The sequence below is a fragment of the Hylobates moloch genome, unplaced genomic scaffold (genome assembly GCF_009828535.3).
Source record: "Hylobates moloch isolate HMO894 unplaced genomic scaffold, HMol_V3 SCAFFOLD_11, whole genome shotgun sequence".
In the NCBI taxonomy this organism is placed as follows: Eukaryota; Metazoa; Chordata; class Mammalia; order Primates; family Hylobatidae; genus Hylobates; species Hylobates moloch.
Genome location: NW_026652286.1, coordinates 101875989 through 101892796, shown reverse-complemented (window position 1 = coordinate 101892796; position 16808 = coordinate 101875989). Strand labels below are relative to the sequence as shown.

Below are 16808 nucleotides of genomic sequence, written 5' to 3'. Positions count from 1 at the left end.
AGAATGCTTTTTCCTCCAAAAACAGTTAATTTTTCTTCCCCTACTTCTGATTCTGTGAAGGCTTGGTTTGGGGCTTTGTTAGAATTTTTCTATTGCTATTTTGTCCATACTCTTAAGGCATGGCTTTTTTAGAGTCTCACCTAATAGCCCAGGGGTTTTTCAGTGCTCCTCCATCTTGGCAGTGCTTGCTTGCCAGCCCATCTCCTCAACATTGATGGGCTGCCAAAATGTCTACTTGCCTCTTTACTTGGTTTGTTTTGGGTTTCTTGGCATCCTCTCCTACATATTTATAAGCTTAGGACTCAGTTAATAATTTGAAGTGACTTTTGCTGTAGATTTCTGGGCTCTTTCTCTTTAGGTCTTTTTTGGGGGTATTTTACCTCCTGAATTCCTCCCTGCTTTGGTAATCCCAGCCTCCAACCTCTGCCTTCTCATCCCACTAAGATTACAGTTATTATGTTGGGCTCTATTTCCCATGATTGATTTGAAAAATGATCTTATACAAAAAGAAGGATTTAATGTGGAATTTGCTTGACTGGGCTTTCCCTCTCTCAAAGTTTGTAGCCCTGGAAGTCCCATCTGTATTGGTTGCTTTCTGTTGCCTTCAGACAAGCTGTTTTATATGTTTTGCCCAGCATTCATAGTTGTTCTCGTTGCAAATCCTTATTTGTTGCACTCGCTCCATTGATTGGAACCAGAAATACCATATCTCTTCTTTATTCTGTAATGATACTAATGCTTAGCACAGTTCTGTAAATATTGATTCAGAGTAACTAATTGCTGTTGCAAATCTTTTCAAGGTTCAGATTGTGTTGAACTGATAAAAATCAGTTTTTATATAATAACCATGGACCATAAAGGTTAACTAGCTATAAACCTTATTTTATCTTCTGGAATAAAAGCAGGTGTTTGGTACATTAGTGGAGACCTCTGAAAGCCAGAGTAGAAATAAAGGATCACTGCTGTTCACTTAAGCTCTTTTAGCTGAACTTCAAATCTGACATGTAGTTTTTCTGCTCTTTCAATTGTGAGCATTGGAAGGCTTTCATAGAATTGGAAATTCTTATCAGAATCTTTCATGTTTTGATCTCTAGGAAGATGAAGTCCTCAGTACATTCTGAAGAAGATGATTTTGTTCCAGAGCTACATAGAAACGTACACCCTCGAGAGCGGCCTGATTGGGAAGAAACTCTTAGCGCAATGGTAAATCAGTTTTATACAATTGTTCATATATACATATATATGTATATATAGCACTTATATAAGGAAAAGGAACTGAGAACACATTACACAAAAAATTTTGTTGCTTTGTTCATTTATTCAGGAAATATTTATTGAGTGAATACTGTATACTTGGCACTGTTTTAGAGTCTGTGGGCAGAGTAATAAGGTTACAGAGTGGTAAAAATACAGTGTGAAAGGATAGGTGCTAATTATATAGGGTAGTCACAGATGGCCTCTGTGGGAAGATGAGGTTTGATCAAAGACCTGAAGGAGGTGAGGGAGTGAGTAGTGCGTTTATCTGGAAACACATCATTTTAGGCAATGGAAGAACAAGTTACAGGCTGTGGTATAGGATTAGAGAACACGTTGGAAGAAACACAAATAGGATAGTGTGGCTGAAACTGGATGAGAAAGAAACGAGGTCAGAGAAGTGGTTTGGGTGGGTGGAAAGCAGATCATGCAGTTTCTTGTACTTTATTGATGAAGACTTTGGCTTTTTATGCTTAGTGAGATGGGAAACCACTGGAGGATTTTTGGCTGAGCAGTGACACAATCTGACTTAAAATGTTAAAGAAGTCTCAGGTTACTGTGAGTAGGAGGAGGCAAAAGAAGAAGTAAAGAGAATCTGTGTGTTATAATTAATAGGTAAATAGTGATGGTAGCTTGAACCAGGATGATAGCACATATAGTGAGAATTGGTTAGATGCTATAGTTTTACTGATAAAGCCAGCTGTTTTTTCAATGAATGGGTAATAAGAGTATGAGATAAAGATATATTAAGAATGGCTTCAAGTTTTTTGGCTTCATCAACCTGAAGAATGGAATTTATAGTACTGAGATGCTGGAAAAGCAGTTTGTGTTGGGGGATAGGTGGAAAAATCAGCAGTGTAGTTTTTCACATAGTACGTTTGAGATACTCATTTAGTTTATTAAAACTTTTTGTAACAGGTCTATTAATAAGAATGAAGAAATTCTTTTGTGGGAGAGGACATTTTACTTAACTGTGGTTAAGAGTCAGTGTTCTCTGTCAAAGTAAAATGGAAACGTTCATCTATCAGTGCTGATCTATAATGATATTTTACTTATTTCATTTTTGAAAATGTCTTTCACTCAGGCACAGCAAATACTGACATAAATTCACAAACATTTTAATTGAACATATTGGTCACTAGGAAGGCATTTATAGAATTCTGTTAGATTCTCTTCTTGATATTTGCCTTTTAGCATGTTATTACATTGTCAATTAATCAATTCCAATTAAAGATTAAGTGGAAGTTCTCAGTTGCACAGTTAAATGGAATTTGCAGTATGGAAATTTACTTTGCATTTACATGTGATCTGAAAAACCCTACTGGACCTGTAGTTTGAGCTCAGAAAAAAATATTCCCTACACATTTGTATGGGAATGGAAATCTCCCTTCTTGTTTTAGTATTTGATAGTTTGGAATGCATGGACAGTAGCTTATGATTACTTGTGATTCTCAGAATACTAGTTGTCATTGAGATGACTTTATTGTCAGTGTTTCTTATATATAAGCTATGTTTTCTCTTGTAATTGTGCATTAAGTTCACCAAGAAATATCATCAAGTCTGCAGTAAAAACGAATTAGCAAAGTCATTTAGTGTTCCATAACAGATGTCAAAAATATGTATATCTAAAGTCTTGTGCTGGTTTTCCACGGGAATGCTTCCAGCTTTTGCCCTTTCAGTATGATATTGGCTGTGGGTTTGTCATAAATAGCTCTTATTATTTTGAGATACATTCCATGAATACCTAGTTTATTGAGAGTTTTTAGCATGAAGCGGTGTTGAATTTTATCGAAGGCCTTTTCTGCATCTATTGACATAATTGTGGTTTTTGTCATTGGTTCTGTTTATGTCATTGGTTCTGTTTTGTTACTGGTTCTGTTATGATGGATTATGCTTATTGATTTTCGTATGTTGAACCAGCCTTGTATCCCAGGGTTGAAGCTGACCTAATCGTGGTGGATAAGCTTTTTGATGTGTTCCTGGATTTGGTTTGCCAGTATTGTATTGAGGATTTTCGCATTGATGTTCATCAGGGATATTGGCCTGAAATTTTGCTTTTTTGTTGTCTCTCTCCTAGGTTTTGGTATCAGGATGATGTTGGCCTCATAAAATGAGTAAGGGACGAGTCCCTCTTTTTCAGTTGTTTGGAGTAGTTTCAGAAGGAATGGTACCAGCTTCTCTTTGTACCTCTAGTAGAATTTGGCTGTGAATCCGTCTGATCCTGGGCTTTTTTTTTTTGGTAGGTAGGCTATTAATTACTGCCTCAATTTCAGAACTTGTTATTGGTCTATTCAGGGATTCAACTTCTTCCTGGTTTAGTCTTGGGAAGGTGTATGTGTCCAGGAATTTATCCATTTCGTCTAGATTTTCTAGTTTATTTGTGTAGAGGTGTTTACAGTATTCTGTGATTGTAGTTTGTATTTCTGTGGGATCAGTGCTAATATCCCCTTTATCATTTTTTATTGTGTCTGTTTTATTCTTCTCTCTTTTCTTCTTTATTAGTCTGGCTAGCAGTCTATCCATTTTGTTAATCTTTTCAAGAAACTAGCTCCTGGATTCACTAATTTTTTTTTAAGGGTTTTTCATGTCTCTGTCTCCTTCAGTTCTGCTCCTATCTTAGTTTTTTCTTGTCTTCTGTTAGCTCTTGAATTTGTTTGCTCTTGCTTCTCTAGTTCTTTTAACTGTGATGTTAGGGTACCAATTTTAGATCTTTCCCACTTTCTCCTGTGGTCATTAATGCAATAAATTTCCCTCTAAACACTGCTTTAACTTGTCCCAGAGATTCTGGTACGTTGTGTCTTTGTTCTCATTGATTTCAAAGAGCTTATTTATTTCTGCCTTAATTGCGTTATTTACCCAGTAGTCATTCAGGTGCAGATTGTTCAGTTTCCATGTAGTTGTGCGGTTTTGAGTGAGTTTCTTAATCCTGAATTTTATTTTGGTTGCTTGTTGTCTGAGAGACTGTTATGATTTCCATTCTTTTGCATTTGCTGAGGAGTAGTTTACTTCCCATTATATGGTCAGTTTTAGAATACATGTGACATGGTGCTGAGAAGAATGTATAGTCTGTTGATTTGGGGGCGGAGAGTTCTGTAGATGTCTGTTAGGTCCGTTTCGTCCAGAGCTGAGTTCAAGTCCTGAATATCCTTGTTAATTTTCTGTCTTGATCTGTCTAATATTGACAGTGGGGTGTTAAAGTCTCTCAATATTATTGTGTGGGAGTCTAAGTCTCTTTGTAGGTCTCTAAAAACTTGCTCTGTGCATCTGAGTGCTCCTGTATTGGGTGCATGTATATTTAGGATAGTTAGCTCTTGTTGCATTGATCCCTTTGCCATTATGTAATGCTCTTGTCTTTTTTGATCTCTGTGGTTTACAGTCTGTTTTATCAGAGACTAGGATTGCAACCCCTGCTTTTTTTTTGCCTTCCATTTGCTTGGTAAATCTTCCCCCATCCCTTTATTTTGAGCCTATGTGCGCATGTGAGATGAATCTCCTGAATACAGCACCCCAGTGGTTCTTGACTCTTTATCCGGTTTGCCAGTCTGTGTCTTCTAATTGGGGCGTTTAGCCTGTTTACATTTAAGGTTAATATTGTTATGTGTGAAATTGATCCTGTCATTATGATGCTAGCTGGTTATTTTGCCCGTTAGTTGATGCAGTTTATTCATAGTGTTGATGGTCTTTACAATTTGGTATGTTTTTGCAGTGGCTGCTACCGGTTTTTCCTTCCCATATGTAGTGCTTCCTTAAGGAGATCTTGTAAGACAGGCCTGGTGGTGACAGAATTTCTCAGCATTTGCTTATCTGTAAAGGATTTTATTTCTCCTTCGCTTATGAAGCTTAGTTTGGCTGGATATGAAATTCTAGGTTGAAAATTCTTTTAAGAATGTTGAATATTGGCACCCCACTCTCTTCTGGCTTGTAGGGTTTCTTCAGAGAGCTCTGCTGTCAGTCTGATGGGTTTCCCTTTGCGGGTAACCTGATCTTTCTCTCTGGCTGCCCTTAACATTTTTTCCTTTATTTCAGACTTGGTGTATCTGACAATTATGTGTCTTGGGGTTGTTTTTCTCGAGGAGTATCTTTGTGGTGTTCTCTGTATTTCCTGAATTTGAATGTTGGCATGTTTTGCTAGGTTGGGGAAGTTCTCCTGGATAATATCTTGAAGAGTGTTTTTCAGCTTGATTCCATTCTCCTCGTCACTTTCAGGTACACCAGTCAAAGATAGATTTGGTCTTTTCACATAGTCCCATATTTCTTGGAGGCTTTGTTTGTTCCTTTTCATTCTTTTTTTCTCTATACTTGTCTTCACGCTTTATTTCATGATGTTGATCTTCAGTCTCTGGTATCTTTTCTTCTGCTTGATCGATTTGGCTATTGATACTTGTGTATGCTTCACGATGTTCTTGTGCTGTGTTTTTCGGCTCCATCAAGTAATTTATGTTCTCTTCTAAACTGGTTATTCTAGTTAGCAATTCCTTTAAGCTTTTATCAAAGTTCTTAGCTTCCTTGCATTGGGTTAGAACATGCTCCTTTAGCCTGGAGGAGTTTGTTATTACCCACCTTCTGAAGCCTACTTCTGTCGATTCGTCAGACTCATTCTTTGTCTGGTTTTGTTCCCTTGCTGGCAAGGAGTTGTGATCCCTTGGAGGAGAAGAGGTGTTCTGGTTTTGGAATTTTCAGCCTTTTTGCCCTGGTTTTTCCTCATCTTCATGGATTATGTACCTTTGGTGTTTGATGTTGGTAAACTTTGGATGGGGTTTATGTGTGGATGTCCTTTTTGTTGATGTTGATGCTATTCCTTTCTGTTTGTTAGTTTTCCTTCTAATAGTGAGGCCCCTCTGCTGCAGGTTTGCTGGAGTTTTCTGTAGGTCCACTCCAGACCCTGTTTGCCTGGATATCACCAGCAGAGACTGCAGAACAGCAAAGTTTGCTGTGTGTTCCTTTCTCTGGAAGCTTCATCCCAGAGGGGCACCCGCCAGATGCCAGCTAGAGCTCTCCTGCCTGAGGTTTCTGTTGACCACTGCTGGGAGGTGTTTCCCAGTCAGGAGGCATGGGGTTCAGGGACCCACTTGAGGGGGCAGTCTGTCCCTTAGAGCTCCAGTGCTGTGCTGGGAGATCCATTGCTCTCTTCAGAGTTGGCAGGCAGGAACGTTTAGGTCTGATGAAGCTGTGCCCACAGCCCCACCTTCTCCCAGGTACTCTGTCCCAGGGAGATGGGAGTTTTGTCTATAAGCCCCTGACTGGGGCTGCTGCCTTTCTTTCAGACATCTCCTGCCTAGAGAGGCAGTCTGGCTACAGTGGCTTTGTGGCTCTGTGGTTGGCTCTGTCCTGTCCCAACTTCCCAGTGGCTTTGTTTACATTGTGAGAGGAAAACCTCTTATTCAAGCCTCAGTAATGGTGGACGCCTCTCACCCTACCAAGCTTGAGCATCCCAGGTCAACTTCAGACTGCTGTGCTGGCAGCGAGAATTTCAAGGCAGTGGATCTTAGCTTGCTGGGCTCCTTGGGGGTGGGATTGGCTGAGCTAGACCACTTGGCTCCCTGGCTTTAGCCCCCTTTCCAGGGGAGTGAATGGTTCTGTCTTGTTGGCATTCCAGGCACCACTGGGGTATGAAAAAAATACTCCTGCAGCTAGCTCAGTGTCTGCCCAAATGGCTGCCGAGTTTTGTGCTTGAAACCAGGGCCCTGGTGGTGTAATCACCTGGGGGAATCTCCTGGTCTGCAGGTTGTGAAGACCATGTGAAAAGCGTAGTATTCGGATCAGAATGCACCATTTCTCACGGCACAGTCTTCTCACGGCACAGTCCCTCATGTCTTCCCTTGGCTAGGGGAGGGAGTTCCCTGACCCCCTGCCCTTTCCAGGTGAGGCAACGCCCCACTCTGCTTCTGCTCGCCTTCTGTGGGCTGCACTCACTGTCTAACCAGTCCCAATGAGATGGGTCGAGTCCTGCAGTTGTAAATGCAGAGATCACCCACCTTCTGCGCTGATCTCGCTGGGAGCTGCAAACTGGAGCTGTTCCTATTCGGCCATCTTGCCAGCCACCTCCCAATGTCCTCAATCAACTCTTGAAGCAACTATTCTCACCAGCAGATTTAAACCAATTTGTTTTTTTTTTTCTGACACATTTATTTTACTGCTGCAATCAAATGTGATTTGATAAACTCACCATTGGTAAATGACTTTCCTTGCTTGCTGATAAATGAACTACTAGGAAATGTACTTAGGTTGCAATCTTGTTCTTTTTTGTGAAGAAATTCTGTGTGGTGATGTACTCGGTTTTAGAATTTTCTAATTTTTCAGAGTATTACTTTCCTGTGAGTTGAGAATATTGTAATGAGTGCATAGTTTGGTAATGTCAATGTATATTCCATTATTTTAGCACAGCTGTGGTGTCATTGTATGATAAACACAATGTTTTGCAATCTAATTTGATAACAAAATAATAGATATTCACCTGTGCCTTAAAAGTATGACACTCAAAGTCCACCTCTTTCTTATTTTCTAATTTTTATTCCTATGTATGTGTAATGGTAATTTTAAAAAACGTGGTATGATAATACACGTGGAAATAGAAATGCTGTTCAGTTATAATTTGATAACTGTATAGTGTGCCACGCAGCAGTGGGGATTGATGGGAGAGCCATATATGGTCTTTTTTGCAGCTATTCACCTCTGCCATTCTATTGTGAAAACAGCTGTAAATAATACATAACAAATGAGTGTGACAGCGTTCCAATAAAACTTTATTTATGTATACCAATGTTTGAATTCCATGTAGTTTTCAAATGTCAATAGTCATTCTGTTTTTTGACTTTTCACCCCAAACATTTATAAATGTAATAACTACTTTTAGCTGAAGGGCTATACAAAATAGGTGATGGACTGGATTGACTCTTGATTTTCAACTCCTTCTTTATCATACAATTTTTTTAAATGTTATATTATTTCAGTAGTTTTTGGGGAACAAGTGGCTTTTAATTACATGGGTAGGTTCTTTAGTGGTTGTTTCTGAGATTTTGGTGCACCTGTCACCCTACCAGTGTACACTGTACCCAATGTATAGTCTTTTGTTCCTCACTCACCTCCCACCCTTCCCCTGGAGTGCCAAAGTCCATTATATCAGTCTTATGCCTTTGCGTCCTCATAGCTTAGCTCCCACTTATAAGTAAGAACATAACGATATTTGGTTTTCCATTCCTGAGTTACTTCACTTAAAATAATGGTCTCCAAATCCATCCAGGTTGCTATGGATGCCATTATTTCTTTCCTTTTTGTGGCTGAGTAGTATTCCATAGTGTATATATTACCACATTTTCTTTATCCACTCATTGGTCAAGGGCCAGTTAGGCTGGTTCCATATTTTTGCTGTTGCGAACTGTGCTGCAATAAACATGCGCGTGCAAGTGTCTTTTTCATAAAATGACTTCTTTTCTTCTTGGTAGAGATCCAGAGGTGGAATTGCTGGATCATATGGTAGTTCTGCTTTCAGTTCTTTAGGGAATCTCCATACCGTTTTCCATAGCGGTTGTACTAGTTTACATTCCCATCAGCAGTGTAAAAGTGTTCCCTTCTCACCACATCCATGCCAACATCTATTATTTTTTGATTTTTAAATTATGGCTATTGCTGCAGAAGTAAGATGGTATCTCATTGTAATTTTAATTTGTATTTCCCTGATAATTAGTAATGTGGAGCATTTTTTCATGTGTTTGTTGGCCATTTGTCTATCTTCTTTTGAGAAATGTCTATTCATGTTCTTTACCCACTTTGTGATGGGATTGTTTGTTTTTTTTCTTGCTGATGTGTTGGAGTTCTTTGTGAATTCTGGATATTAGTTCTTTGTCAGATGCATAATTTGTGAATATTTTCACCCATTCTATTGGTTGTCTATTTTCTCTGGTGATCATTTCTCTTGCTGTAGGGAAACTTTTTAGTTTAATTAGGTCCTGCATATTAATTTTTGTTTTTGTTGCATTTGCTTTTGGGTTCTTGGTCTTGAACTCTTTGCCTAAGCCAATGTCTAGAAGAGTTTTTCTGATATTCTAAATTTTTATGGTTTCAGATCTTAGATTTAAGTCTGATCCATCTTGACTTGATGTTTGTATATGGTGAGAGATGAGGATCCAGTTTCATTCTTCTACATTTGGCTTGCCAATTATCCCAGCACCATTTGTTGAATAGGTATCACTTACCCACTTTATGTTTTTGTTTGCTTTGTCCAAGATCAGTTGGCCATAAGTATTTGGCTTTATTTCTGGGTTCTTTATTCTGTTCCATTGGTCTACATGCCTTTTTTTAAATACCAGTACCATACTGTTTCTGTAACTATAACCTTGTAGTATAGTTTGAAGTTGAGTAATGTGATGCCTCCATGTTTGTTCTTTTTGCTTAGTATTTCTTTGTCTATGTGGGCTCTTTTTTGGTTCCATATGAATTTTAGAATTGTTTTTTGTAGTTTTGTGAAGAATGATACTGGTATTTTGATGGGAATTGCATTGAATCTGTAGACTGCTTTTGACAGTATGGTCATTTGCACAATATTGATTCTATCCATCCACGAACATGGGATGTGTTTCCATTTGTTTGTGTCATCAGTGATTTTTTTCAGCAGTGTTTTGCAGTTTTCCTTGTAGAGATAGTTCATCGCCTTGGTTAGGTATATTCCTAAGTTTTTTTTTTTTGGCAGCTGTTGTAAAAGGGATTGAGTTCTTGATTTGATTCTCAGCTTCGTTGCTGTTGTTGTACAGCAGTGCTACAGATATGTGTATATTAATTTTGTTTTCTGAAACTTTACTGAATCTATCAGATCTAGGAGCTTTTTTAGATGAGTCATTAGGATTTTCTAGGTATATGATCATATCATCAGCAAACAGTGACAGTTTGACTTCCTCTTTACTGATTTGGACACCTTTATTTCATTATCTTGTCTGATTGTTCTGGCTAGGACCTGTAGTACTATGTTGAATAGAAGTGGTGAAAGTGGGCATCCTTGTCTTGTTCCAGTTCTCAGGGGCAATGCTTTCAGCTTGTCCGTATTCAGTATAATGTTAGTTGTGGGTTTATCATAGTTGGCTTTTATTATCTTGAGGTATGCCCCTTTTATTCCAATTTTGCTGATGGTTTTAATCATAAAGGGATACTGGATTTTGTCAAATGCTTGTTCTGTGTCTGTTGAGATGATCATATGATTTTTTCTTTTAAATTTTGTTTATGTGGTGTATCACGTTTATTGATTTACATGTGTTCAACCATCTGTGCATTCCTGCTGTGAAACCCACTTGGTCATGCTGTATCATCTTTTTGATATTCTGTTGGATTTGGTTAGCTAGTATTTTGTTGAAGATTTTTGCATCTATGTTCCTCAGGGATACTGGTCTGTAGTTTTCTTTTTTTGTTATGTCCTTTCCTGGTTTTGGTATTTGGGTGATACTGGCTTCATAGAATGACTTAGGGAGGATTTCCTCTTTCTCTGTCTTTTAGAATAGTTTCACTAAGATTGGTACCAATTCTTCTTTGAATGTCTTATAGAATTCAGCTGTGAAAACATCTGGTCCTGTACTTCTTTTGCTGGCATTTTAAAAGTTACTGTTTGAATCTCACTACTTGCTGAACTCTGAACAGACTACTTGGTCTGTTCAGAGTTTCTGTTTCTTCCTGGTTTAATCTAGGAGGGTTGTATATTTCCAGGAAGTTACCCATCTCCTCTAGGTTTTCTAGTTTGTGCACATAAAGGTGTTAATAGTAGCCTTGGATGATCTTTAATGTTCCTGTGTTATTGGTTGTATTATCTCCTGTTTCATTTCTAATAGACCTTATTTGGATCTTGCCTCCTCTTTTCTTGATTAATCTTGCTAATGGTCTATCAATTTTGTTTGTTCTTTCAAAGAACCAGCTTTTGGCTTCATTTATCTTTTGTGTGGTTTTGTTGTTGTTGTTTCCATTTCATTTAGTTCAGCTCTGATATGGGTTATTTCTTTTCTTCTGCTGAGTTTGGGTTTGGTTTGTTCTTGTTTCTCTATTTCCTCGAGGTGTGACCTTAGATAGTCTGTTTTTACTCTTTTAGCCTTTTTGATGTGGCCATTTAATGCTATGAACTTTTCTCTTTGCACCGTTTTTGCTGTATCCCAGAGTCTTTGACAAGTCATGTCGGTATTATCATTCAGCTCAAAGAATTTTTAAATTTTCATGTTGATTTCATTGTTGTCTCAAAGATCACTGAAGAGCAGATTATTTAATTTTCGTGTGTTTTTACAGTTTTGGGTGTTCCTTTTCGAGTTAATTTCCAGCTTTGTTTTACTGTGGTCTGAGAGGATACTTGATATAATTTAGATTTTTCTTAAATTTATAGAGACATGTGACCTAACATTGGTCTATCTTGGAGAATGTTCCATATACTGATGAAAAGAATGTATATTCTGCAGTTGTTGGGTAGACTGTTCAGTAAATATCTGTTAAGTCCATTTGTTCTATGGTTTAGTTTAAGTCTGTTGTTTCTTTGCTGACTTTCTGTCTTGATGACCTTTGTAGTACTGTCAGTGGAATATTGAATTTCCCCACTATTATTGTGTTGCCATCTATCTCATTTCTTAGGTCTAGTAGTAATTGTTTTATAAATTTGGGAGACCTCGTGTTAAGTGCGTATATATTTAGGATTGTGATATTTTCTTATTAGATTGATCCTTTTATCATTATATAATGTCCCTCTTTGTCTTTTTTCTACTGTTTTTGCTTTAAAGTCTGTTTTTTTCTGGTATAAAAATTGCTGCTCCTCCTTGCATTTGGTTTCCATCTGTGTGGAATATCTTTTCCCACCCCTTTACCTTAAGTTTTTTTGAGTTGTAGCCTTACGTGAGTCTCTTGAAGACAGCAAATAATTGGTTGGTGGATTTTTTTTTTTTTAATTCATTCTGCCAGTCTCTATCTTTTAAGTGAGCATTTAGGCTATTTACATTCACTGTTAGTATTGAGATATGAGGTACTGTTCTATTCATCATGCTAATTGTTGCCTTAATATGTTGTTTTTCATTATGTTATTGTCTTATGGGCCCTGTGAAATTTATGCTTTCAGGAGGTTCTATTTTGATGTCTTTCAGTGTTTCGTTTCAAGATCTAGAACTCTGTTTAGCATTTCTTGTAGTGCTGGCTTAGTAGTGGCAAATTGCTTCAGGATTTTTTTGTCTGAAAAAGACTTTCTTCTTTTATGAAGCTTAGTTTTGCTGGAGATAAAATTCATGGCTGACAAATATTTTGTTTAAGGGGGCTAAAGATGGGAACCCAGTCTCTTCTGACTTACAAGGTTTCTTCTGACAAATCTGCTGGTAATCCAATAGGTTTTCTTTTATAGATTATTTGATGCTTTTATCTCACAGCTCTTAAGATTCTTTCTTTTGTCTTAAATTTAGATAACCCGATGACTTTGTGTGCAGGTGATTTTTTTGTGGTGAATATTTCAGGTGTTCTTTGAGCTTTTTGTATTTAGATGTCTAGATCTCTAGGAAAGCCAAGGAAGTTTTCCTCAATTAATCCTACAAATAAGTTTTCTAAACTTTTAGATTTCTCTTCTTCCTCAGGAACACCTATTTTTCTTAGGTTTGGCCATTTAACATAATCCCAAATTTCTTGGAGGCTTTGTTCATTTTTTTATTTTATTTTATTTTTTTTGTCTTTGTCAGATTGGATTAATTTGAAAGCCAAAAGTTAATTTGGGTTAATTTTCTTCAAGCTCTGAACTTCTTTCTTCTCTTTGTTCTCATCTATTGTTGAAACTTCTCAGGGCATTTTGTATTTCTGTAAGTGTGTCTTTCATTTCTGGAATTCGTGATTGTTTTTTCTTTATGATACCTATTTCTCTGGAGAATTTCCTATCTATATCCTGTATTGTTTTTTAAAATTTCTTTACATTGGTTTTCACATTTCTCTGGTATCTTCTTGATTAGCTTTACAATCAGTCTTCTGATATTTTTTTTTTCCTCTGGCAAATCAGAGATTTCTTCTAGGTACAGATCCATTGTTGGGGAGCTGGTGTGATCTTTTGGTGGTGGTGTAGAATCCTGTTGTGTCATATTCCCAGAATTACTTTTCTGGTTCCTTCTCATTTTGGTAGACTGTTTAAGTGGAAAGGTATGGAACTCAAGTCTTAATGTTCAGATTTCCTTGTCCCATGGGGTGATCCCTTGATGTGGTACTCTCCCCCTTTTCTTGAGGATGGGGCTTCCTGAGAGCTGGACTGCAGTGATTCTTATTTCTCTTCTGGGTCTAGCCACCTAGCAGGACAACCAGGCTCTGCGCTGGTGTTAGGGAATGTCTGCAAAGAGTCCTGTGATATGATCTGTCTTCAGGTCTCCCAGGCATGGATACCAGCACTTGCTTGGATGGAGGTGGCAGGAGAGTGAGGTAGACCCAGTCCTTGGTTGTAGATATGTTTAGTGTGCCAGCTTTCTCGAATGCCAGTTGTGCTAGCAGTAAAGTTGTCAAATGGAGAGACTCAGGACCACTGGTTAGCCAGGACGTTGTGGGCTGTGGAATTAGCTATTGTCTTCTTCTTCCTGGTAGCAGGATTATTCTGTCATAAGTTGCTGTTATGGCCCAAGTAGATTGGCCTCCAGCCTGTAGGTGGCGCTTTCAAAAGAGCACCAGCTGTAGCAGTAGTAGGGGGATCTATGCTTGCCCTGCATTGGCCAGGGTAAGGATTTTAGTTTGTCATGTGATGGATGGGGCCATAAAGCCCCCAAGAGTTTCTGTCTTTTGTGTTTGGCAACCATGGCAAATAGAGAAATACCATCAGGTTGGGGCTGGTTTAGGTGGGTCCACGCTTAGGCTTTCCTTGGGTGAGGCTTGCTGTGGCCACTGTAGGGGATTGAGGGGGTGGTTGTCAGGCCAATGGGGTTATGTTCCAGAGGGGCTTTTGGTTGCCTCTGTTGTTTCATATAGTTTCTCAGGGAAATGGGTGATAGCTGTAGCAAGAGACTTTACCCAACTCCCTCATAGTTGGTGAGGCTGGCCTGGCTCCTGCAGTGCCTCGCTCAGAACTTGCCCCAGGCTATGAGCTTTCCTGCTGAGAAAGGAAGCATGGCTTTCCCACCTCTCCCCTCCCTGTCTGTCAGTGGTGGCTCCTGCATTTGTATCTGAAGCAATTCCTGTTTGCCCCCCAGATTCTGCTCAAGGAAATTAGCGCCCAGTCAGAATTACTACTTATTTCAGTTGGAAGCTTTCTTTGTCTTGTGACCTCTCCCTAATTCTGCTAGCTGCCTTCCCTGAAGGCCCCTGTGAGATATAGTCGGGGATGGCTTCCCTGGGCTTGAACTGGAGACTGGGAGTGCATGCAAGGCACTTCCTGTCACTGCTGTTTCCACTTTTATGTTTTGCATGAGTCCTTAAATTTGTTTAAGCTCTAGGTAAGTTTAAATCACTTTCCTGTAATCTGGATTTATAGATTCTCCAGTGGGGTTGTGTGTTCAGAGGCAGGTTTTCTCCCTCTCCTACTTTGGGAACTCAGTGTTTTTGCCTGTCCTGTGCAATTTGCAGTGGCATGCTGCTTCATTCAAAGATCTTTGAATTCTTTTGATTTTCCTGGTACATTTCTTTGGTGGTTCTTGGAGCAGAAGATCATGGTAAAGATCATGGTGTTCTCCACACACTGTTCTGTCTATCCAAGTGGGAGCTACACGTTAGCCCTGTCTGCTATGTGCCATCTTGTCCCTAAGTCTATTCATATAAGTAACTTAAGATGTAAGGCTTTCCTAAAAGTTTCAGATGGGAAATAGTTTTATTTCACTTCTTACAGTATGCTGTTCCTATCTGTATCATGATGCTTGCCTTATTGTATTAATCTAGTTGAATACTAATGTCTTTGTCTCCCTACTAGGTTGTGAGCTCTTTGAGGAAGGGTAGGGGTCATCTTGTTTTCATTTTATTGGATAAAGTTTAAAAGAGGATATAATCATGACTCTCATAGAAATATAGAACAAGCACAAGCCAAAGATATTTAACTCATTATTAATGAAGGAACCAGTCAGTTGTTAAAGGTGGTTCAAAGGAGAATTCAAAAATTACCATACTCTTATAGAGCAACCATTCTAAAATGCATACAAATGGATGTAAATCTGGCAAAACTGTTCTGTTTCACTGGATACAGTTTGCATTTATATGGACAGGAATGATATGTATTACTCTTATTTTTCTGTAAGGCAAGTTCCATCTCTGCAGAGTTGTAAAATAGCTGAATCAAAAGACAAACAAAATCCCATACCCTTATGGAATCAGGTAATCTTCAGAGGTGCCAGCATTCTAGGGAAAGAACATTCAGTAACTTTTTTGCCTCTTTTTAAATCCCCCACTTTTCCTACAATTTTTAAATCTTCAGTAAATCTGCATTGAATTTATTGAATGGAACAAAGTTGACATTAGTATTTCATGTGGTGATCTGTTTACTCTGTTACTCTGTATTATCTGTATTAAAATGTCATATGCTGTATACATATGAAATTACTGATTTCACTTCTGGAATCCACAGTGAGTTGTCTAAGCACTTATGGAAATTACTATTTATATAGTATATTTTAACATCTCAATATATTCTTATTTTATACTCTTACTAATTTCCTTATGTGTAAGCTCCTTGAGGGCAGGTGCCATAATCCTTCTTCCATTTAAAAAAAAAAAGCATCACTCAATAAATAAGTGCATTGCTAGGTTGCAAAAGTGTGTAGTGAATGATGAAAACAGTATAAATGAGATTAGAGCCACAATTTTACTGCCGTTTCTCTCAAAAATCATATTGATTTTAAGCAATAAGTTTTGGGACCTTTTTTTCTCAATAATAATCTAAGTGAAATATAACTTTGAGAATGAAATTTTTTTATTTACGGAGCCCTTTATAGAGTATTTACACTCAATTCCATTTGGTTAATTTTTTAAATTACTTCAGTGATAAAAGGGCTTAAGTATTAAATTTTTATTGATTTGTGTTATGACACCAGAATATTAGTTTTTTAATAAACATATCTAAAAAGGAGCTGGAAATTTTGGAACTGTTAAAAATTTAAGGAGTTTTGTATTTATTATAGTCATTTAGAAATCAAAACAATGGTAAAAACCTAAAATGGGGCTCTATCCTTTTGTAATTTATGGTTATGTACTCTTCATAAATCTGTAACTAGATTCAGTATTTCAAGAAATCTAATAAAATACTATAGTTTTTCTGAATTACTAAAAGCAAAATATTTACAGTTTACAGTGAAATTGTTTATCAATTAAATATTAGGCTCTTTGAGAAAATAAGATATTAAAAATACGAATAGAAAGAAACCACGGAGAGTACTGAACCCTGTAAATACTAATGTATGTGTAGCAGATACAATGTGGATATGCTGGTAATGATTCGTGTACTGGCTAAGACAGAGCAGAATACTGCAAGATTTCATCGCGCTATTCGAAATGGCACGCAGTTAATACTTAGAAATTATTTCTGGAATTTTTCATTTTACATTTTTGGACTGCAGTTAACTGGATAACTGAAATCATAGATAAGGTGAAATTTAGACTGGTTCTTTTTA

General features: G+C 37.8%; 1 protein-coding gene across 3 annotated transcripts in view; it reads left to right on the top strand.

Moving 5' to 3' along the window:
• Nucleotides 1–16808, top strand: part of ARHGAP32 (Rho GTPase activating protein 32) — a 309513-nt gene that overhangs the window by 112222 nt on the left and 180483 nt on the right. For all 3 annotated transcript variants that reach the window (XM_032167875.3, XM_032167877.3, XM_058447061.1), the window contains exon 2: nucleotides 1095–1203. In XM_032167875.3, coding sequence (XP_032023766.1) covers nucleotides 1099–1203 — 105 coding nt within the window. In that variant the 5' untranslated portion in view covers nucleotides 1095–1098. The remainder of the gene's footprint in view (nucleotides 1–1094; nucleotides 1204–16808) is intronic.